This window comes from Gymnogyps californianus, chromosome 1, assembly GCF_018139145.2.
Source record: "Gymnogyps californianus isolate 813 chromosome 1, ASM1813914v2, whole genome shotgun sequence".
In the NCBI taxonomy this organism is placed as follows: domain Eukaryota; kingdom Metazoa; phylum Chordata; class Aves; order Accipitriformes; family Cathartidae; genus Gymnogyps; species Gymnogyps californianus.
This window is the reverse complement of record NC_059471.1, coordinates 76,743,807-76,767,477: the sequence shown is the minus strand read 5'-3', so window position 1 is coordinate 76,767,477 and position 23,671 is coordinate 76,743,807. Positions and strand designations below refer to the sequence as shown.

At 41.4% G+C, this 23,671-nt stretch overlaps 1 protein-coding gene across 5 annotated transcripts; it reads left to right on the top strand.

The window, feature by feature from the left end:
- The first annotated feature begins 2,189 nt into the window (after nt 1-2,189).
- On the top strand, nt 2,190-20,693 carry LOC127018195 (arylsulfatase D-like). Of its 5 annotated transcripts, none has more exons than XM_050899643.1 (11): nt 2,190-2,221; nt 6,018-6,083; nt 9,336-9,485; nt 10,729-10,850; nt 11,797-11,919; nt 13,431-13,854; nt 14,770-14,906; nt 15,120-15,254; nt 17,148-17,310; nt 19,739-19,860; nt 20,321-20,693. In XM_050899643.1, exons 1-11 carry the CDS (start codon nt 2,217-2,219, stop codon nt 20,686-20,688), a joined length of 1,815 nt encoding a protein of 604 aa, XP_050755600.1. In that variant the 5' UTR covers nt 2,190-2,216; the 3' UTR covers nt 20,689-20,693. The 5 variants fall into 5 exon arrangements, with proteins under 5 accessions (XP_050755600.1, XP_050755635.1, XP_050755617.1 ...); XM_050899652.1 differs by lacking the exon at nt 2,190-2,221 and adding an exon at nt 3,624-3,674; XM_050899678.1 differs by lacking the exon at nt 11,797-11,919.
- The last annotated feature ends 2,978 nt before the right edge of the window (nt 20,694-23,671 follow it).

Genomic DNA, 23,671 nt, shown 5'->3' with positions numbered 1-23,671 from the left:
CAGCCCATTCTCTGTCTCTGCGTTGCCTGACACAGTCTTGGTCTGGAATTGGGTCTCTCTATACGGCAGCAAAGACACTGCTAACAAGGAGCTCCCTTCACAAACTGCTCTTTCTTGGCACTTGCAGGCCTTTTCTGCAATTGAAAATACAGCTCCCGCAAACACTGATGTTTAGGCTCTGTGAGACTGGCCCATCCATTACATTTGGATGACTGGGGGGCTGAATTCAAAGCTGGTCTCTTTGGTTATTCCTGTATGTTGGGGATCCACATGTCATTTAGAGTGATTATGTCACTCAGCTTGCCAAATAGATAGGCTTGAAGGACTAACAATAAAACAGCCTTATTGTAAACCCCAAGCTAAAGGTATTAAAGTCACAAAAATGCCAAAATAACCTATAAAGACATGACAAATAACACTGGAGAAAAAAGCCAAATAGAAAAATGTATCTAAGGCTAAAACCTGCACTTTTCAGTTCTGTGGGGAAAAGAAAAGAACAGATAGGTATAATGTAAGCTAACTAAAACCGGTTAAATCAACAAAAATACACACTAAAATATTAACAGAAAATTAACATGTCAAAACAGCAAGTATTTTTAAAAGTTCATATTCAATCTATATGAAAGAATTTGAGAAATCAAGAAAAAAATATTCATGATCAGGAGACACTGAAGTTGCTTTATTTCACCGTATTTCAGTCTTTCTCTGGAGGCCAAACTGAAGATGCTGTTGACAAGGAGGGTTTTAAAAACATCACGTTGCCTTACCCTGCTTCTGGTTATGGCAGGTGGTCAGGGAGACAAGATGGAAGAGCCTTTCTGGCTGGATAGAGTGAGATTTCCACAGGTGTGAGGGTCGGGAATGGTGTGATCAGATCTGCACTGGAGTAAAAGGGCCAAACCCAAGCCCCTACTTTCTTCACCGTGTCTTTGCAGAGTGGGTCCTTTCCTTCAGTCTTGGTTTGTAACCCAGGAACTTTCTGCTGCTTCCTGAGTGGTACTATTTCCACCTAGTTCTTTCCAAGTCCCTGAAAAAAAATCTTTCTCTTTAGTATTTCTGAAGCTTTACTTTAATATCTGCTCCTTGACGCATGCAAGCATCCTTCTCTCGTCAGGAGTGTCCTTGTCCTAATTTGACCTGAAGGCTCCTTCCTTGCGCTCTCATTTCTTTGCCCCACTCCATGAGCTTCTCCCAGCTTCAATTACTTCTGCCAATTACTTCTTTGGGCAGAAGTTCTTGGTTCTTGAGGAAAATGGTGCAATTGCTACTGCTATATCCAGATAAACATTTAAGTCTCTAATGTTCTCCTTGAGACTCATGCGCTGCACCCACTGATGATGCTATGAATCTCATTGGATCCATACATTGTATTTATCAAGGTCTAGTTAATAAGTTCTGATTGTTTTCTCCACCTTGCCATGGTATTTTGTATTAATATTTATTTTGGCCTCTGAGCAATAATGTGTCTACGCCAAGAACCTCTATCCTTTTTTCTGTCTTTCTTTGAATAAAGCCCTTATTCAGTGGATTACAGCATGACACATTTGTACCCTCTTTTTAAATGATCATAAGCACACATAGCCAGTAAAAAGAGGGGCCTGGTGCCCCCATGGGCCTGCGAAGTTGTATGGCAAGCCAGAGTGTGCAACCACATGAGCATTAGGGCTGGCACAGGAGAGAACTCACAGACAGAGGAACTATAATAACATAAGGAGGAATTAGCCAGGCTGCCGGAGTTGGTATGCATACACCAACGTGACACTATGATGATTGATTTTCTTTGATCTCAAGGGGGCTAGCTGGATCACCCTCTGCATTAGCCATGGCTATCCTGCTTCCATCCATAGGGGGGTTCTCTACATGGCATGATGTAGCCTACAGTCTCACTGCCTGTGATTTATGATCTTCCACTCAGTTACCACTAAAGCTCTTTCTATTGGCCTTGGCTGTTACAGGAGCTGTATTTCCAGCTTCCAGTTTAAAACAGTTCTTCCTTATTTAGCATTCACTACCAGGAGCAGGCAGGGAAGCCCTCCCCTGCGGCAGGCGGGATGAAATGCCTTTGACCAGATTTTTAAAGGAGACCGACACCCATCAATTACTCTGATACGAATATACAAGCGGTGCTTTTGAAAGCCCCTCTTTAGAAGCAAAGATCAGAAAGCCTGGGACGAAGAGGAAAGCGAGAGCAAAGCTCCTCCAGTGAGTGAGCGAGTATGGAGTAAGTAAAAGATCAGCTTTTTTATTTGAAAAAATAAAATATTAATAATTTTAAAAAAAAAAAAAAGTCGCCTCCGTTTTTCCCTCGAGGAGGACTTTTTCCTCCCTCCCTTACACAAAGCTGACACTTCTTTCGAGCGGGGGGGTGTGAATTTGCCTTCGCTCGCCTCCGAGCCGCGGTCCCCGGGCGCCGCGGGGCCGCGCTGCCGGCGGGGCTCGGGGCGGGAGCGGCCGCCGGGGTCGGCGCTTTCCCGGGCGGTATTCGGCCCGGCTCCCGTGAGGCGTTAGCGGGAAGCTGTGCTGAAACCGCGAACTTTGCCCCGCAGAGCTGTGCTTTCCTCGGGCGGCGTCCTGCGTCCTGCCTCCGCTCTTGCTCGCATCTTCCTCTGCTAACCTCGGGCTGAGAGGGCAGCCCGGCCTCTGCCTTCCAGCGGAGCTGATCCGCAAATAGCAAAAACAACGTGTGAGCGGGGCTAGAGTGCGTGTATGGGGGGAGGAGGGGGGGTTTACAATAACTAACAATCTCTGTTTTCCTTCCCTCTTTAGCGTTTCAAACCAAACTCCAGTTTTTGGAGGGTTAGGTGGTGAATGGCAGGTATTCTGCTTTTATTATTGTTATTGCTAGAGCTACCGCGGCTTTACAATGGCGTACAGAAAGCATAATTTGCCTCCAGGTTGCTTCCATGTGACCTTCACTGTTTCTCTAGCAGCCGTGCTCCTAGTTGCTGCTCTTTTTACCTCTTTTGTCTGCCCTGTTTCTGTCTCCAATTTTCCACCCTTGTGCGTTGCTCTTGTCCGGGCTGTAAGGAAAGCTGGGTGTTCCTAGGTGAGTAGTTCGAAGCCAGAAGGCACAATTAGATCATTTCGACCAGGGAGTGCTAATCATGATGTGAAAATGCACAAAGCCTAGGGCCAGACCATCCCCTTCTGCTGTTGCTCTGAAGGCAGGGTGCTGCTTTGCAGCGGTGAGGCCAGAACAGGGTAGCCATAATAAATTAAAAAATTTGGGTTGCTTGCCACAAGAGTTTTGGTTACCGACAATGCACAACACTGAATGGTAATAAAATGCTATAACCATGGTAATGGATAACAAGTATTGATATTATCCAGGTCAGTAAGAACTAAATCGCCCCAGTGAGCACTGTTGCAGTTGATTCCCTGAGAGAGCAGAATGGACAGGAAAAAAGACAAACCACCAAGAAGCTCCTGATATTTGGCAGGAACTTTCTGGCAACGACATCCCTTGTTTTATGGCTGACGAACAGCACTTGTTTCTGGCTCACCAGCTGCACCTACTGAGCAAGTGACTGTGTTCACACAAGCTGGGAGCTTTTTCTTCCTTGGTTCACTCATTCCTCACTTGTTGCCTCTCTCCTGCTGAATATCTGGATGCCTAGAAGCTATGGGAGAGAGGGAGGAAAGGGACAACAATGTCAAACAGTACGTTGCATATGGTATGTTGCATATGTTTCTTTCAGAGCCATAATGCAAGCTGAAATTAGCATTTTTAATTACATTCTAATATACTGTTGAATGTGATTAACCTGTTGTGCAGTATATTTTTATAGAAGGCAGAAAGCAAGTGTTTATTTTTGGCTAACAGCTAAGCAGCAACATACCTCCACGCATTATCTGAAAATATTTGTCCAACTACTTATAATTTACTTCTGTTTAAATAAGTGGTAAAGAGTTTGGGGTTTGGTTTGGTTTTTGCTTCAGTGCACAAATAATTTATTTCGGTATTTGAAGTTAGACGAAGAAAACAAAAAGAAAGCAAATTCTTTTGCTGTGTCCAACTACTGACTTTTAGCTTAACTGACAAGAGCTTATTCCAAATTTTTCTGTTGGAGCTGTACCTCTCTTAACATTTTTAAGAATGAGAAGTTCCTTTCAACTCTGGTGGATTCCCAGCGCGAGTGGTGGTGTTGCCAGTCTTCTGGGGATGAGGGTGAAACATGAGATATGCCTGTCTTCAATAAATATTTTGGCCATGGGCAGATATTTTTGAAGCAGAGGTTTGTCTTTTTGTATTCTGTGTAAGACTTCAAGAAGGACAGACTCTAATCTGGGAGTATATTCAACAAGTGAAATATTTGGAGGATGGGGGAACTGCCTGGAGCCAAGCTGCAGTGGGGGAAGAAGGGCCTAATTTTTCAGCAGTTTCAGGCTTGCAGCTTGTTTTCTGTAAAGCAAAGCCAAAAAAAAAAAGGGGTCTGCACAAGGCAGCTGGCTAGAAAAAGCTATATAACGCTACTTGGAGTTGTTACAAATCCATTTGAGTTAGGTCCACCTAATTCAGCCACTTAATAAAACAAGCAAAAGCTTCTTTTGCTAAATCTCCTCAAATGACTGTTGAGGCAGCTGCAGGCTTTGTGGCATTCCTGGCAGGTTGAATGAATTGTATTGTAAGTTGATTAAGCCTTCGTTAATGGCTGACAAAATTTGGAGAAAGAAGTGATAGGGCAGTCCTGTGTAGTATCAGCTGCAGAAGACAGTAAGTTTTGGATAAGTTTTACAGACAATTAAAATTGTTTAACTAAGGGGAATATGTCCACACAAAGTTGTGCTGGCCAGTTCCTGCTGTTCGTGGCTCTGTAGGATTTGGCCTCATTTTGCAGAAATGTTTAGGCTGAATTATTATAGAGTCCTATGACTTTTTATGTGGAGGTACTAGGCTGAATAAGTGATGCTGTGTACTTCTAGTTGTAAATGAAGTAACAATATTTTTAGTTAATAATGACATTTGAGAACTCATAGGTTGAAATTAAGCAATAACAGCAGTGATACACTGCAAGACTGTACTTGCTATCAGCTTGAAAATAATCCGCTCAATTAGACTTTGGGGAATCCACAGTTGCCTCCAGTGATTCTTTGTCTGGGCAGACTTTTGTTGAGAATAACTTGGTACTATCGCATACATTCAGAGTCCCCTTTGTCCATGCAAAGACTAATGAATCTATAGAATTAGTATTTTAAGATTACTTTGAGATTATATGAACCAGAAGAATTTATATACTGGTGAGGCTTATTAGTGTGAGAACTAAGAGCAACCTGGAAATTAAAAAGGAACTTTTTGATCAGAAGCAGCTTCTTCAAGTTGAAGGCCATTTTCTTCAGGTTATTTGAACTCTTTAGGTAAGAGTCTTAAAATTAGCTTTAATTGAGCTCCTTTAGGTAGCTTAGAAAAAGATGTCTCATGAAGTGGCTGCTGGGGAAGATACTATGGAGTTTGTATCAGATTGTTGCTCTAATCATGTTTACTGTGAACTGCTAAATTTCAGCTGAATGCTGAAGTCCCATAACTTGTGTTTCTTTACAACACTTTTCTTTCTTCCCCTTAAGATACACAATCATGATTATATTGCACTCTGCTTGGAAACATGACTGAATAATAAATCACCTCGCTTGCAGAAAATGCATTTGTCTCAGCAAAATTGATGAGGTTTCTAAGACCTGTGTTTTCTCCCCATGAATTTATGCACTAATTAATCTTTTACTGTCTTGTTCTTGACTGAGCTCTTGATCCCTCAAAATAAAACATCTTTTCCCACTCTTGAATCGTTTATATGTGGTTTTCTGCCCTCTCTCCAGTTCTTAAACTTCACTTTGAAAATAGTCCGCTTTTGGTCAGTACACAGTTTGATCCCATCAGTACTCATGTCTTTGAGGTAAAATCATCTCACTAGTCCCTCTTTTGTAAAGAGATATAAGGATTGATTGAGTTCTTTTTTTCCTCCAACATCACACTGGTGACTGTGCTCAATTTGTTGCTCACTATAAGCTTAACTTATTTTCAGGATTGCTGCCTACCAGGAGATGATTGCACCGCTACCTTGCACAGCCATTGCTGCCATTCTATTCAGGTGAACAGATTTCTGGCTCCTCCCTGCATGTATTTGTTTCTACTTGGCAGAATTAAAATTGCATTGTTTGAACTGACCCACCTTTTTTTCCCAAGCCACCCTGGGCTCAAATTAATCACTTTTCCTGATGCTTCGTTTGCTTTAAGTCTTTGTTGTTCCTTTCCTTACCCCCATGTAGGAAATTCAGCTCCGTTAAAAATCATGTCATCATTGTTCTCTCCCCCCTCTTTTATTATTATTTTTTTTAAATTCCTCCCTGATCGTGAGCCCCACACTGTTGTAAAGTTGTGTCTCCCTTTGTACGAGCCCTTAGAGAAGTAGTCTAACGTGCTAGGCTCTTACATAGATACAACTTCCTTGTGAAATCTTGTAGGAGGAGCAGATTTCTTGAACAGAACAATGCTATAATCTCATAATGCTGTAATTCTTCAGGTATGCACTAAGCACAGCAGTATCACCTTAGAAAATAATTCTAAGTCAAGTACAGGCACCAAATTTTATAGTTCAGTAGGGTTTTTTTCAACATCTGATTGACTATGCCAATAGTTTCTAACCTGCCCTCAGAAGATCATTGTCAATAAAGCTATGGGAGCTCAACTGTGGTGTAAATCCGTATTAAGTCTTGTAAATAGAAGTTACATAAATAGTGGCCTGTATTTTCCTTCCTCCATTTTCGTAATGTTTTGCACTTACCTGATTCATTAAGCAGATGTTGTAAAATCGCTTACTAGCTGCCAAATGATTTTTAGGACCATCTTAACTACATACTTATTTAATGTCTTCATGTTTTTAAACAATGAGATCTGTCTCCCAGGCGGAAGTCTCTGGCTATGCCTTTAACATTATCATTTCCAGAAATAGCTTTCTAGATAATTCTGAACAGGTTTATATATATACGTATGTGTCTATATGCATGTTTTATGTTCTACTTTCTTTCAACCCTATTGCTTTCAAGATTTATTGGTGTTTAGTAACTAAACATTCTTGCACTCTTCCTCCATCTATTGCTGAAAGATGATCACTTTGAGCTGTAAGCATGTTTTTTTTATAATGTACAGTAATGCTACATAACGACTTAGGATATGGACTTGGAACTGTAAGCAGTAGGTTACCTGAGATGGAAGTTATCCTTGACCCTATCTTAATCCACAAGCAGGATTACCACAGGGATCAGCAAATATCCAGCACTTAATACCATTAGAAAACGAAGTGCTAGGATGGGGCTGCAGACATCAGTAAAAGCAGATTTCATAATTTGCTTTTTTTTTTGTTTCCTTTTCCTTTTTTTAATGTAACAGAAAGAGGTGGGGAGCACTACTCTTGTCCCCAGAAAGAAGAATGCCCGAGTGGCTGAAACGGGCTGTTGGGGGCTGCTCATTTCCAGGGTCCTTTAGAGACCTTCCCCCTGCAGCTCTGTTGTGGTTTAACCCCAGTCAGCAACTCAGCACCAGGCAGCTGCTTCCCCCTCCCCCTCCCAGTGGGGTGAGGAGGAGGAAAGGGAAAAAAAAAGTAAAACTTGTGGATTGAGATAAGAACAGTTTAATAACTAAAGTAAAATATAATACTAACAATAATAATAATGAAATAGAATAATAATAATAATAGTAATGAAAAGGAATATAACAAAAAAAGGAAGGGGGGGAGGGGGGAAGAAAAAAAACCAGTGATGCACAATGCAATTGCTCACCACCCGCTGACCGATGCCCAGTTAGTTCCCGAGCCATGATCCGCGCCTCCTGGCCAACTCCCCCCCGTTTATATACTGGGCATGATGTTCCATGGTATGGAATACCCCTTTGGCTAGTTCAGGTCAGCTGCCCCGGCTCTGCTCCCTCCCAGCTTCTTGCACACCTGCTTGCTGGCAGAGCATGGGAAACTGAAAAGTCCTTGGCTTAAGATAAGTGCTACTTAGCAACAACTAAAACATCAGCGTGTTATCAACATTATTCTCACACTAAATCCAAAACCCAGCACTGTACCAGCTACTAAAAAGAAAGTTAACTCTGTCCCAGCCGAAACCAGGACAAGCTCTAACTGCATGTATTACCGCTCTGAAAGGATTCATTACACCAGTATAATGCCCTGTAACTCTTGGGAGATACAACATTGGCAAATAGAAAATTATCTTTTCCTTAAAATGAATAATCCAAGTGTAGAGATGGAAATTGCCCACAGTGCTTCTAAAGCAAGGTTTCACCACAACTCTGTATATCACTGTTGTAACTTAGTAGTAGAATGTACAAAAAACCCCAGCTGGAACTTTGATCTTGGATGATTAAATTCCCATAGCCACTGGTTACTTATTTACAACTAGGCGTTCACAGTCATGTTTACAGAAAGTCCTGTGTGTTGTGTTTGCCTCTTAGAGGTGATAGTTACTTGTTCATTCAAAAACATGTTTTTGTATACAAGATCTTCACACCAAAACTGCAAATCTTGGAATGATTTGTAGGAGCTTTCTCAGTCTGTGCTAGAGAGTTGCTGCTGCCCCATGTCCTGCAAAATTAGTACATATTGCAATGATAACTCTGTCCAAGTGAAAAATCAATCCAGGATTAGGTTTTCAGACTATTGATCAGCAATACACATAGCTTCAAATGTTCTAGGCATATTTATATAAAAAGTATGGTATGTATGTGTAAAAATATAAATTCTGTTTTCTACAGAATATAGTTGACACTGGTATGGGGCCTGGTTGGCATCTTAGAATGGCGGTAGAGGAGATGGCTCCAAGTTCAAGTGTTCTTGAGTTGAAGGGGAGAGTTTGTTTAGGGTTTTTCCACTTCCCTTCCAAATATAATTGAAACTGCTTCATTCACTGGATACAAGATATTCAGAAAACGCCAGTGACTTTGGAACATAACATGAATCTTCACAGAATTTATGAAACTTAGAAACACTATTTTTTCTCAGCTCTTTGAAGTTTTTGATATGTTTTGAAATGTATGCAACCGATTCAAGATGAAAATTCCTGGCCCAAATTAATAAGATTACAGCCTTCACTTATGTCCTTGCTTCTTGGGCTGTAGAAAGGCTACTGCAGCCTCTCTGGCTAGAGTCACCTAGGTGGTAGAGATGGAAGAAATGAAACCAGTAAAACTCTGTCCTCCTCCTTCCCACTGAAAGTGGGGCTGGGAAAAGAAGTTTCCCACTATTTTGTCTTTCATGCTTCAGATCTGCTGGCAGAGGGATCCCATCACTCTCCAATCCTTACAAGTCATGTATGTAAGAAGTTATTTTGTTGTGTTTCAGGAGGTACCTCTTAATGGCACTGACTTCATGTTTATTCTGGAACACGTTTGGCTTGAGTGCAGCTATGGACCCTAAACCCAATATACTTCTGTTTCTGGCCGATGATCTTGGCATTGGAGATATAGGTTGTTACGGGAACAATACCATAAGGTAAAAGATCTCTCGGTACAATATATTTAACACTATAGAACACCTATCCTGGGTAAGTAAGCCTAATTATAAAATAAGAAATGTTCTTAATCCAAGGCTCTAGTCATTGTGTATTTAAGCACTTGTAAATATGCACATAAGATTGGGGCCTAAGTAAACAGTGTGCAGTGAAAGAAAAAAAAACGTATTTTCATTTTGTTTTTTAAGTTCTTTCTGGGAATTCCTCCCACTCCCTCCTCCAGGTGCTAACTCTCCAGCCACTTGCTTTAGTATTACGGGTACTGTTTTCTCTCCTTCTCATGCGTTAATTTCTTTGTTCCTTTTCATGCATAGTTAAGCCTTACTCTGCCCACCCAGTGCTTTTCCAGAATCCCTCATCCAATTGCTTGCCATCTTCTCCAAAACACTCCAATCCGGACTCATGTGGACTGACCCACATAGTTCATTACGTGATTATGTGCCTTCAAAACTAGTGATTACATTCCTTCAAAACTAAAAAGGCAAAGCAGAACTGAGTGGGCATTGGGAGCACATCTTACAAGCCTCAACTCGTCCTCCAAGTGGAGCACAGACGTTTTGTTGGCATGCTCTGGGTGCATTTCCCTCACATGATGTTGGTGGGGTTGTACAGAGAAATGGGAATGTGCTTGTGGAACTCTGTTGTCCTCCTCTGCTGGTGGCGAAGACGGGGGGAGGCCTCTTTCACTCTTCGTGGTGTTGTAGGCCATTATTCTGGGAGAGCCAGGCTCCCATACAAATGTAACTATGTAAAGATACCACTGTATTATGAAATAAATAGCAAGTGTTAAAAACATGGAACAGAAAGTCTTGGTTCCAAGAGCTTCAAACACGCTGTGAGATTCTCTGGCTCAACAAACTTTGAAATTCAGGATCTAAATGTGCTGCCAAAAGTGATCTGTTGGAAGTATTGGAGTTGAAAAATATCAACCTTTCTTTCCGTTTCAGTTTTTTTTTCAAACTAAACAGTACCAACAACGCCTAGGTTTCTTTACAGTGTTGCCAAGTGCACTCTATGGCTGCATCCTGAGAATGGATTCTCCAGTGGCTGCAACCCACTTCATCTGCTGTATCAAACTTTTTACTATATCAGTCCTGGAGTATGTAAATAAGAGATTTTTTTTTTTTTTGAGGAACTGTTCAAAAGCTCTAGTTCTTCTCAGCAATTTATTAAAGTAAGTTGCAGATTTACCTTGCTTCTATTAAACTCGAAAATTTTTTTTAGGACCCCGAACATTGACCGCCTGGCAAGAGAAGGAGTGAAACTTACTCAGCACATTGCCGCAGCTCCACTTTGCACTCCGAGCAGAGCAGCTTTCCTCACTGGCAGATACCCCATTAGATCAGGTTGGGCCCATTTTGAATTACAAATTTCTGTGCATGGTGCTGAGGTACTACAATAGCCAATAAACATTGGAAGAGGAGAATTCAGCTGTTTCCTCAACCTGAGACAGAAAATACACTGGTAGAGGTTCAAACTTTCTATAAGTAACTTCTGAATGGGAACCACTGCCTCACCAGCTGACAGAGCTTTAGCCTGACTATAGGATGTGGGAAATCTATATGATGAAAATAGATAGGTATGGAGAAATGCCAACAGCAGTGACATCTGTCACTTCCTTAGAGCAATACAGCCTGGGGCAAACTGATGGAATTCCTTGTGATGGTTAGAGGTAAGGGATTGAAACAGGGGTCCCAAGAGAAATGGACAAGTTCATTGCCAACATAGTGCAGAAAGTCACAAAACTCTGGTGAAAATGGAGTGTTGGATCCATTCCCCACCTACCTAAGGCACCTTTTGGAGGACTTTATAGATATCCATCTCTCACCAGGCATTATATAGGAAAATTAGATGCCTACTTTGAGAGCTAAGTGCAAAGTCAGCATATATGTTGGGTGAACTGTATCTCACCTAACATGATACAACATCCCCCTGACACAGGGAAATGCAAGTGTTATCTCTCATTTTACATGAAAAGCAGAGAGACTAAATTATCACAGTTACTCAGAAAGGCAGAAAATAAAACCTACTATATACTGTCACCACTGATTTATTATCAGTTTGATGGTAAAACTGGTGCCAAGCAGTATAGTTTTTTGAAATATAACTCTTGACTACCTGAAGTACTTAGATGCACTCATGTGACTGCCCACAAGATATACTTGGCTTTACGTCTTGTGAGGAACTCTGGCTTCAGGTTGAGCCCCTGATGCGGAGGTTGGCAGGAGCAGCCTAGCCTCCGCCAGCAGAGAGTGAAAGGCCTGCAGGAATGACCGGAGCTGTTTCTATCAGGGATGGCATCCAGCAATGGGTACCGGGCGCTGCAGTGGAACGCCGGCTCAGGAGGGCTCCCTGCTAACGAAACAACGTTTGCCAGGCTCCTGCAGCAACAAGGCTATACCACTGGACTGATAGGTAAGGGGAAATGTTTTAGCCTGACCTTGAAGAATGAACTAGTTACATGAAGAGAATTTAGGGATTGTGTTTGCCCCAAATGGTCCGTTAGTCATAGATATAAATCCTCTCCAAAAGACTGAAGGCGGGGGGGGAAACCCTCATATTTGGAAGATGACTAAAAATACTGCAATCTAAAGAGTTTTACGACGATGGGAATGCCTGTACAGGGCACTCGAAACAGGAAGAATTAAAATCTGTCTCATGATTGTAATGGGTGAGTATTTATTTTACTTGGCCTAAGATTTTTCAAGGGTTGGTCCACTGTGAGAGTTTTGTTAATGTAAAGATTGTTCCAAACAAAACAATGCCTTTAAGTATTTCATCTGCCTTTTGGAGGCAAGAGACGGAGAAACAAAAGAGGGTAGGGAAAGAAAGGAACAAAGTTTATACCCACAGAGGAGAAGATAAAGCGCAAGTGTCTCACAGATAAGGTTGTGAGGTCCCAAAGAGGCATAATATGGTGGCTGTTTCCTCAGATGAAGCCAAAATGCAAAGGTGTCAGGGAAACACTGCCCCAGAGCACCTTCCTGTCTGTGACTTTGATCAGACCTCAACAGTTTCAAGATTCATCATTCTTTCGGCAAATATCTCTAAAATCAACTGGCAAAGTCTCTCTTTTCCCTTCCATTTGCTTTTATTACTGTCAAGTGACAGGTGCTGCTGCAATGGATCCCTTCACATAAATGGGTAGGCAGGGTAAGCACTGTGTCCCTTAAAGCCAGGGGGTTTGGGGTCAGCTGTGCCAAATGCATTGTCATCTCCAAGTGCTGGAAATAGATGTGGCTGCATTGAATCACGAGCTAATAAAGCGTAGTCTTCCTGGCTGAGTCTGTAATTACTTGGCAATCACATAACCCAGCAAACCTCAGGGTCCTTTGATCCAGCACACTTTCTAAGCAGACATCAGCTTCTGTCTACTTGCTCTATTTTGGGCGGGATAGAGAGAAAGTTTGGTTTACAGCCTTTTTTCCTTTTGATATGAAGTAGGGACATGCCTAAGAAATCATCTTCCTGAGTCTGGTGATCGAGATATCTGTTAACATTGGCTAAAAGTTTACTGGATCTTCCAGTAAATTTGTAACATTATGCTAAAATGAAGTTGCAAATAAACAATTGAAAGTTAGGAAGGGAATGTATTAAAGCAGTCAGTGAGTTAGAGTATCTTAATTCCCTGCTCTTCATTGAAAGGTAATGAAATCCCATTCTTATGTGACCCGCAGCTGAGCATCCTGCAAACTTCTCTGTTTATCCCATGATCATTTGGGGATCACCCATTCCGGTATGACATTCACCTGATGAGGCAACGGTTTCACCCAGCATCCTTGTGCACGAGGAGAATGTGTCAATACTCTGTTGAAAAACGGAGTGAGTCGCCTAATTCCCAAACAGATACTCATGATGCTACCTTGGGCTTCTTTTGAGTTGTCCACCTTAATGTTCTAATTTCTTTCATGCTTTAAAACCTTCAGGAAAGTGGCATCAAGGTGTAAACTGTGAATCCTTCAATGATCACTGTCACCATCCTCTCAGTCATGGGTTTGACTACTTTTATGGTATGCCTTTCACACTTCTAAACAACTGTCAAGAAAACAAACCTCCAGAGCTGGATGTTGCCCTTCAAGCTAAGCTTTGGCTTTACAGTCAGATAATTATCGTTACTGTGCTCACTCTCGCTGCTGGAAAACTGACTGGTTTGATTTCGATCCGCTGGAAGATAATTGCCTGTTTTACTTTGGTGGGCAGCCTTTTCTTCATTTCTTGGTACTCCAGTTACGGCTTTGTGCAGTATTGGAACTGTATCCTCATGAGGAACCACGATGTCACTGAGCAGCCGATGAGGTTAGAGAGGACTGCTTCCCTCATGCTGAAGGAGGCAGTGTCATTTATCAAAAGGTAAATGATTGCCTGTAGTTTTCTTTAAAGGGGCCAGGATGTTCTGGGCACTTAGAGTATTTTTGTCCAGTAACTATAGCTGTATCATGATAACAGCTTTGAAACTCATATCTAAGTTCTCTATTTAGAAACCTAATGCACTGAAATTTTAATTGCAACTGTCTCACATTGGAAGCTACAGTAAATGAGGTGGATTTTAACCAAATGATACATGACCTTCTCACTGTGCCCTGTAACCTGTAATTACTATATTTGCTCCAAGATTAACCAGCTAATTTTTACACTTCATTCTACAAGCCTCATTTGTGCTCTTTTTCATAAACCCTACAAAACACCTAGATAGAATGTGTGTGATGCACAAAATTATTTCATGTGAAAATCTCAAAACACTTCAAATCTATTTTTATGGATTGAGAAGGAAGCCAAGTAAGATAATTCATTTTCTAGATTCAAGTTCTGCCTGCACAGCCTTCTATAATACTTCCGTGCATCAGGTGTCTTTCTGTAAAACAAGGAAAGTAACTGTTCTTTTCTTAAACTTTGTGAAAACAAATATACTGAAAATTGTAAGTGGCCATCTTAGAAAAGCCACATGAATATTAAAGTAAATATGAGACTGTATCCAGTTGCATTTAATTGGAAAGGCATCAGAGTTAGGCATCTGATTAATTTAAGCACTGTGCAAATGCTATGCTTGTTTACGCACTGGAATTTGAAAATAATCTGGCTGAAAAGGATCTTTCTTGCCTGCATTTCATGCAAAAAGAAAACTGTCAGCTGTGATCAATGGGGATGCACTAGATGTGGGTACAATCTAGACCCAGTGTGTGTGTCTATGCATGGATGAATATGAAACCTTTCAAAATATTCCAAACACACAACAACATTTTTTTTTATTTTTGGTTTCTTTTTAAGAAACAGGCACGGACCATTCCTTCTCTTTGTTTCCTTTTTACATGTTCACACCCCCCTCTTTACTACGGCAAAATTTCTTGGGAAGAGCCATCATGGTTTATATGGAGACAATGTAGAAGAAATGGACTGGATGGTGGGTAAGTACTCTTCGTAAAGGATTTGTTTTGGACACATACATCTGTGTATTTTAAAGCAGGAAAATTAATAAGGCCAAAATACTTACAGAAATCTGAGCTATTAAAAACTTCTTATAGGGCATGGCAAAGGGTTATTATTGAAACATTATAAAAGTGACTTGATCTTTCTGATTGTTTAATAGGAACCTTCCTGTGTCTTTTCTTAAATTTAAGGCAAAATTCTGGATTCGCTTGACAAACAAGGTTTGAAAAATCATACATTCACATACTTTGCCTCTGATCATGGAGGACATTTGGAGGCTCAGGATGGATCTACCCAGCTAGGTGGCTGGAATGGCATATATAAAGGTAGGAAAAACACTGTGGCTTTACATGAACATTAGAATCAGACACATAATGAATTTGTCTGGCTGAAGGTATCGAGGCTGGAATGAGTTGCATTTTTGGCTTGAAACATAGGTGACATACAGAGGTGCTTTAATCTTAAAGTCACCTTTTCTTTCAGTAAAGTGCTAGAATTATTACACATCTCCGCAACAAAGGTATTGTCTAGCTTGATATCTGTAAATTATTTGGTGTTCTCAAGTATAAGGCGCTGGAAAAAATGTGATAGTTCCCTATATTGGCATATCTCTCTCGCTCTAGCTCTTGCTTGCTTGCTTTTTTCCCTCTCTCCACAATAGGACTGTTTCCTGATTTGCTTGTCTCTTTCTCTCATGTTCCAGAAACCATTGCTGCCCAGCTAATCAATACAGAATAGAGTAAGGGCACATTGTGCCCTGACTTGCAGCAACAGTTTATTCCCTGAATGCTTTTGTATTCCACCCAAAATCAGCGATTAGCATAAAATCCAAATGGACTTGGTGGTCTAAAAGGATCTCACTCTTTACCTCCTGCTTGTCCCTTTCTGCTCTGAATCATTCTTCAACCTGCTGAGCAGTGCAGTGGCTTTTTTCAAGCCAAAAGAATATGCATTCGTTGCATTTTCTCCCACCTACCCCAACAGTCCTGCGTCATCAGACCACCTCGCCCTGTGACCTGTCATGAACATGTGACAGTATGTGTCAGGGCTTAGGCTCTGTTATCACTAATGAACTATCCAACTCTTGCACAAACTTTTAATGTTTTTATTTTCCTAAAACAAGTTTCTTCCATTTCAAAATGTTCTTGAGCTGCTCCACAGGGCACAGCAGAGGCCAAAGACATGGAATTTTGGCTCCCATGGGGTGGATGCTCTGCTGCTGAGCAATGGAGGTTGCTGGCCCTTATGAAAGGGAAGGGCTTCCAGTTAGTCTGTTCATCCTCCATCTCACTCCCTTCTTCTGCTTGAGAAAGTTCTTCTCTTTGTGGATGATAAGACTCATTCATAAGCCTGGTGGGATCTAACAAAGACAATTTTTTTCCATATTGAATGTATGAATTAAAACAGGTTTCTGCCTTGGGAGTTAGGTAAATATTGTCCTCTTACACCCAGCATCAGGATACTTTATTAGGTTAGTTTCTGTTGGTAGCAAGTTGAGAAAAGATGTTTTCCTGCCATCTGAAGTAAAGTGTATATGATATAATTTCATAGGTTCAGATTTTTTGCTTCTGAATTAAGAGATGTTGTATTAAGCATTGGGAGAGTCAGGTCTAAATCTCAGTTTCAAAAAAGGAAGAGATGCATAAGGCATATGGAAATATAAGTGTTAAGGACATATTTTTGAAGGGAATCCATGGCTATAAAGAGAAGAAATTTTTTTTGTAGCTGTTTATTAAAATAGGATACTAATTAGTAAGTCTTGTGTAGGTTTAAAGAGAATATCAAGTATTTCTTCAGTCTTGTGAGTTCTTCCGATTCCCAGTTCCTCCTCTTTTCTTTTGCCGTGAAGCTCTTCAGGAACACAGGTGAATGCAGGCAACTCATGAAATGGAGCATAACAGAAGGTTGAAGCTGTTTTATTGTTGCTGAACATAGGTTTTCAAAGATAGATTTATTATTCCTACCCTGACCTGTGGTCAAAGTTAAAATAGAGATTGCCTCCCCCTATCTTTCTAGGTTTGGATGAGTTATATGTCACATTTTGAGGCCTTCTAAAGTATGTGAAGTCCAATGTAAATGAAGAGTCAAATCCAGATTATCCAAATGCTTGGATAAGCAGTGTATTACTGCATCTTTTTCTGTACATTCAAATGCAACAAGCCAATGAAGAGGTTTGTGTTTGCCTCTGAACTGCCATATGTTGATTCATTTCACTGCAGGTGGAAAAGGCATGGGAGGCTGGGAAGGAGGAATCCGTGTGCCAGGAATATTTAGGTGGCCAGGAGTGTTACCTGCAGGCACAGTTATTGATGAACCTACGAGTCTTATGGATATTTATCCCACAGTTGTTCATCTGGCTGGAGGAATATTGCCACAGGACAGGTATGGACATGTTTTCAACAGGAGAGATTGATAGGAGAGCTAACTACTAAAAATGTACTGTGTTTCTTATCATCCTTGGAGATCCTGTCATGGATGAGTGTTTTAGAACACTTAAAGAATCACCATCAAAGGTATTAGCAAAAGTGATTTTAACATGAATTTGTAAAAGTATGACTTAAGAGAGTTCGATGGCAATGTTCACTCTATTACTGACTACATGGAAGAAACATACAAAGGAAAATAGAGTTAGAATCGATTTAGAATGATTTGCACAGAGACCGGAGATGCAAAAAGGTAAGGGAGACCCTCCCGTTGAGTCACGAGGTTCAGAGTGGACCCCTTTGCTTTCTAAACTCTTGATGGAGCTTAGGGGCAGCTAGGTCCAATCCTAGTCTCTGACTTGGGCAACCATTTATGTCTAATGGAAGAGATACAAAGGGTAAGGAAAACCGTCTGTTGAGTCCCGAGGTTTCAGAATGGACCCCCTTGCTTTCTAAACTCCTTCTCAGAGAGGAGTCTAGGTGCGGCTGGATCCAGACTTGGTCCCAGACTTGGTCAACGGTTTATGGCTAATGGAATTAGCTACGTGGATTTCATTAGACATTCATTCAGCATGCTATCAGTCACTTACCAAGGCTCTGTTGCGAATAAGGGGTCTCTTAGTCTCAGGTAAGGAATCTCAAACCTTGATGTTAAAGAAGCACCTTCCATCCAGACGTCTGGTGTTAGTTTGCTCCCTAGGTTTCTCGAAGCAGAGGCTCAGGCATCGAATCTTATAAAAATACATCATTTAATAGTCATACAGCAGCAGGATCAGCTGAAGCTGGGTGCCTCCAGGGAGGGAAAGAGACGGACCCGAACAAAGAAATCCCTGGGCAATTATACCCTTACAGACTATTCACCCGCCCCTCACACATTATTCACACTCTCTTCACGCGCCTTCCACACGCCCTTTGGTCCAATAGTGATTCTGGTCTGAGATCTTCTGACTCCTTATTGGATTCCTTCACTGTCTCCAGACAGGCCATTATCTTGTCTAGTTGCAGCTGCCCTTGACGGTTGTAGCCTCCTTATCTCCTGGTTTGCGCTGGCTCTGGAGGCCTTGTTTTGCTTGAGTAGGTACAAGTTCAGCAAATCTAGGTGAAAGTTTACAGCTTGCAGCCTACGGCTTACACAAATCTAGCTACTCATGCTAAGTAAGTAAATCTAAGCAAACTGCATACTAAATCACACAACATTATAACTCTGATTCATTCTATTTTAAAACTTAGTTATTTAAGCTAAACGACTAATACCTCTTAACATTGAGAGGCATCCCTGCTCAAGGGGAGAGTTGCATGGAGTGCAGTCCAGTCGCCGTCCAGGGAGAACTCAAATTGGGCTCATCCAACAATCTGTCATTGGTAAAAGATCTTGTTGCTTCGAGGAGCAACCTTGAGAGGCGTTCCAGCTCAAGGGGAGATCACCACCATGCAGCCACACCGCCTAGCAGGGAGAGCACAAAGAAGGCTTGTTTAGGCCGTCATATTTATGGGATGAAGTGGTTGGCTTGTGGTCAAATTGCACACAACGGGAGAGGTATGCATAAGAGTCCTTGTGCCCACAACTTTCTTTGTTCCTCGATAAATGAGTCTTGGAAAAACCACCCACTATTCCTGTGTTAATCGCGTGATCGGTGTTCCAAGCTCATATGCATTGGTGCTCACTGCGCTCTCTGCTCCTTTGTGGGTTTCCTAGAGGGTTCTTGGCCCAGCTACAGCTCAGGCCTTTACCTCTTTTGGAGCCTGTACCACACTACTGCTGGTTTGGTTAAGGGGGGGTCAAGTGCATCTGTCACAGACCCCACAAATATTGCTTAGCCTCAAGCCTGGTCTGAGATTTTAAACTAGTGAGCAAACTCTCCCAGATGTGCCCACAGGTGTGCTCACGGCCAGAGGAGTTGTTCCTGCCGAAGACCAGGTGTTAGTTTCAAACCCAGGTTCAGTCTCATTCAGGAAAGAATTGGTGGCTGAAGTTGTTTTGGTACTAACTGACTTGACTTATGGACACTTACAAATACCTCCTGAAATCATTAAACCTATCCTTGCTCAACAGATTTCTTTAAGCTCCTTTGAAAATTGCTAAATGTAAACAATTATGAGATTGGTATTGATTTCCTGAATAATTTTTTTTTCCGCTAGACCAAGCTCTAAATATTGTTTATGTATTGCTAAATGGAATGAGTTGACCCAGCTATTAAAAAAAAAAAAAAAAATTATCTAAGGATTTAAATATTGGCTTGGCAGTCTGCTGGCTGCTCTAAATCTATGACCAAATTATTCTGTATGCTGTCTCAAGCACCGGTGCAGCCAGTGCAAAGGCAGTAGTAAGTATGCAGTTCACTGTCAGGTTTGCTCCTGCCTGAATACGCTTCTCCCCATTACATTAGGGTGATTGATGGACGAAACTTGGTGCCTTTACTACAAGGAAGAGCTCAAAAGTCAGAGCACGAGTTCCTGTTTCACTATTGTGGGTCCTACTTGCATGCAGTGCGGTGGCACCAGAAGGACAGTAAGTATAAATGTTTGCTCCATGGTAACTGCAAAACATGAGTTTTCTCCTCTTGAGAGCCACCTTGCTAATTGACAAATCTATTGCATGATGGGTATTTATCAGTACTGATCTCTGAGATTCTTGAAATTGCTGTGCATGACATACCAGTGACTCTGGCTAGCTGGATGTGTCTTACAGCAAAGAAATACTTGTAAGAAACAAACCTATAGGAAGTGGGGTGGGAATACAGGCTCTCTACTACTACAGTGGAAATTTAATGTGGTTTTCTTCATATTTCTAGTGTTTTCCATCTTCAAAGTCAGTACTCCACACAGAAAATCTGATTTGTGGTGATGGGGGTGCCAGGGTGTGTGAGAAGAGGTCTCCTTAGTAAATAGCTGTCCTCCTATTGCTTGAAGGCACTTTCCATTTTCCTCTATTGTCTTGTAGTTGTGCCATAAGATTTCTTTCCTGCCAGGTGGAGCCATCTGGAAAGCTCATTATGTGACCCCTGTCTTTCATCCACCTGGGGCTGGGGCTTGTTATGGAAAAGGAATTTGCCCATGTTTTGGGGAAGGTGTGACCCATCATGACCCTCCGCTGCTGTTTGATCTCTCACGAGACCCTTCTGAAGCCAAACCTCTGTCGGCTGACACCGAGCCCCTCTTTGACACTGTAATAAGGAAGATTGGAAGAGCCACGGAAGAGCATCGCAGGACACTGACTCCAGTCCCAGAGCAGCTCTCCGTGTACAACATCATGTGGAAGCCGTGGCTGCAGCCGTGCTGTGGGACGTTCCCATTCTGTTGGTGTGATAAGGAAGGTGACAGCACACAAAGTCTGTGAGATGGATGTCTACTAACATGTCCTGTGGCACTGAGTCCTCTGCTGACAAAGATTTCGGAAAATAACTGTGTCCCTTCTCTCTCTGGGAAGCAAAGTGGATGAAAATAAAGAAAAGGAATGTTGATCAGAGATTTTCTCCTTCATTCTTCACCACTAGCCAAAGGTCTAAGGGAATCCTGTCTGGTGTGGTAAAAGGCTTGAATGGAGACTGGTTTTGCAGATTTGCGTGTAAGAGATGACTGTGGAGGTATATGCCTAAAGTCTTCCTAATTTATGCCTGCTCAAGAAAGACAGTTGGAGAACTCTGCAGAGAGCCTAGTGTATGGTGCTGAGCAGGCAGCAGTAAGAAATATTAGACTTACGCAGAACTCTAGATGTTCGCAGTTGTGCACCTACAGTCCACAAATCATGGTTGTACTCTATCCAAACGTAGTAGTTTGTGTCATTATCACTTCCTGTACTTCTCTGTTATCTCTGCAGTAATCTTGTTGAGATGTTGGCCAACACCTGAGACAGAGCGAATCTGATTTAGTGAGGGATCATCCTCAAGTTGTGAATAGCTTTTTTGAACAGATCTGCAGCTTTAGCTGGGTAAGAATAACATATATCACAAACAATACGAAGTATAAAATGTTAAAGTCCAGTATAACTCTGCAACAGTTACAAAAGAAAGAGAAGCATTTTGCTCTTCAGAAAGAGGTCCTAGTGCATACTAATTTGGCAAACAGCAGTTTTATTGAATATAAGATGCCAATAAAAAATGTTTTGGGTTAATAGCTTGCACTGTTTCAATGTCAGTTCCAGAAAAACAATGTTCATTTGAGAGTCATATTGGAATTAATGCTCAAAAGTATTTGGTAGCAGTATACATAGGTTTACAAACTACAACTTGTAAAAAGGGGTCTTGCCAATACTAGTTAAAAAAAACCCAACAAGCTCCCCCCCCCAAACCAAACAAAACCCGAACAAACAAACAAAACAAAAATCCTGCAGTGATGTGACCCTAGCCAGACTTTCTAAGGAGACGTGACTTTGCACTGAAGTTTGCAGTGAAATTGCAGATATTTTAGGGCTTTGAATTGTATTAGCGACTGGGTTTTTTGCAGGAATGGATGAAGTCAGAGTTTATTATAAGCATGCTGCTAGAACTCTAAAGAACTTGGGGGTTGAAGTGAGTAAATGGAAACAGATAATTTTAGTTTGTTTTTTGTTGTTGTTCCCTGTCCCCCCCCACCAGGGAATACCCCTGCAAATGTTTTACTTGCTCAGGCAGTGTAGCTGATTAACGATTTTCTTTTTATCTTGTAGTCTTTTTTCATAAGTGTGACACAGAAGCAATTTTACAAATTTCTGCTTGTGCTATTTCAATATTTATGTTCTTCGCTACTATAAGTTCGCTCTGAAAACTTGTCAAAGGTAGAGGCACTGTCTGAATGCCAGTGTTTGCTTTTAGTACTCGGACATGTGCAAAAAGCCAGATAGAAAGTGGTCGTATAAAGAACATGAGTCAAAAATTGAATTTTTGCTGGCAGAGAATTTGCCTGTATGCAGCAGTAAGTAAACAGCAGCTTCCTGTGCTCAGTGAAAAACCCGTTAGCATAAGAGGAGGAAATACTGCAGGGCTCAAAATGCAGAGATAAAAATCATCTCCTTTCTGCTTCATTGTTACAAAGTTCTTTCTTTTTCTTAAAAAAAAAAAAAAAAAAAAAAAAAAGTCTTGGTTTAAAGCTTAGTTCTGTTGAAGATAATAAGTAACCACAGCTGTTACCTCTGTATTGGGTCCCTAACGTAGTGGTGAGGAACAGCATGCAAGGTCTGTACTAGCAGAATGCCTCCTCGACTTCCAGACAGAGTTTTGTTATCAGGGAAAAATTTAAAGGTGTGGGTGTGTTGAGGGGTTTGGGGTTGGGTTTTCTTGTTCGGTTGGTTGTTTTTTTTAAGGCATGCCAGCAGCAGCATGGGCATATCTTCAGTCGTGATCACGTGGTGAGAAAGATGAAAACAGTCTAGAAAGGCTGACAGAAAAGTTTAGTCATAATTTGGACCAAAGACAGATGGAAATTAATACTTAAGTTATTGGCAACTGTTAAAGATTCATCTTTCCCAAGACATGACGTAGTTTTTGAGAAATACAATTTTTTCAAGAAAAGTCTTTGCACCAGAAGCATCACAAGCCGTTAAGTAATCATACAAAATAAGTAGTATAGTCAAATATGTATGAGTAAAAGTAGCCCAATTTGAAAACTTACATAAAAATGAGTCTAGTCATAAGTTCAAGAAGGTCAACAAATATAAAACTCCTTCCAACCATGATTATCCCTGCTGTGTATTATACAAATCTGATAGTTTAAGCTGCTTCATCTTTCCGCCTCACTGACTCCTACTGACTTCTCTGGAAAACAGTGTTAAATTCAGCATTCACTGTATTCAAGTAACTTGGAGAACTGAAATGTCAACAAATGAATAGATGGGAGCTCCTCTAAGTAATTGCTTAAGACCTTTTGAGGGGTAAAGTGTATTATAACAGAGTTAAGTTCTGAAAGAAGGGGGGGGGAAATACTAAACTTTCAGTTCTTGGGGGTGGGGGAAGAAAGTGCAATTACTATCTTCAGCACAGGTAGGTCTACCTTTCCTGAAAATGCAAAGAAGAAGAAAAGACAACATGACAGAAGAAAAGGAGGAGGACAAGCTAGTCCTGTTATCCTGCCTGGAAGGCTGGAAAAACAGTGGGAGAAATGAAACCCCAGGGCTCCGAGTGCTGTGTTATTATTTATAGCATCTATTTTGAGGCACTGAAATAGAGCAGTGACAGGCTTTATACAGTTCTGCACAGAATTAACTGGATAGGGAATCTAGCAAAGGCAGTAGCCATGTTGTGCCAGTATTTCAAGAATAAGGACTTTGTACTCTGCCTGGAATTCACGTAAAACCTGCATGGCGGTTCCAGTTTGCTGGTGGTTGCTGGCGGGGATCCCAGGCGGTT

Excerpts from the sequence above, each read along its gene's own strand:
- LOC127018195 (XM_050899643.1), top strand. Across the intron at positions 6,084-9,335 it reads ATTGCTGCCATTCTATTCAG|GAGGTACCTCTTAATGGCAC; the intron begins GTGAACAGATTT and ends GTTGTGTTTCAG. Across the intron at positions 10,851-11,796 it reads CAGATACCCCATTAGATCAG|GGATGGCATCCAGCAATGGG; the intron begins GTTGGGCCCATT and ends TGTTTCTATCAG.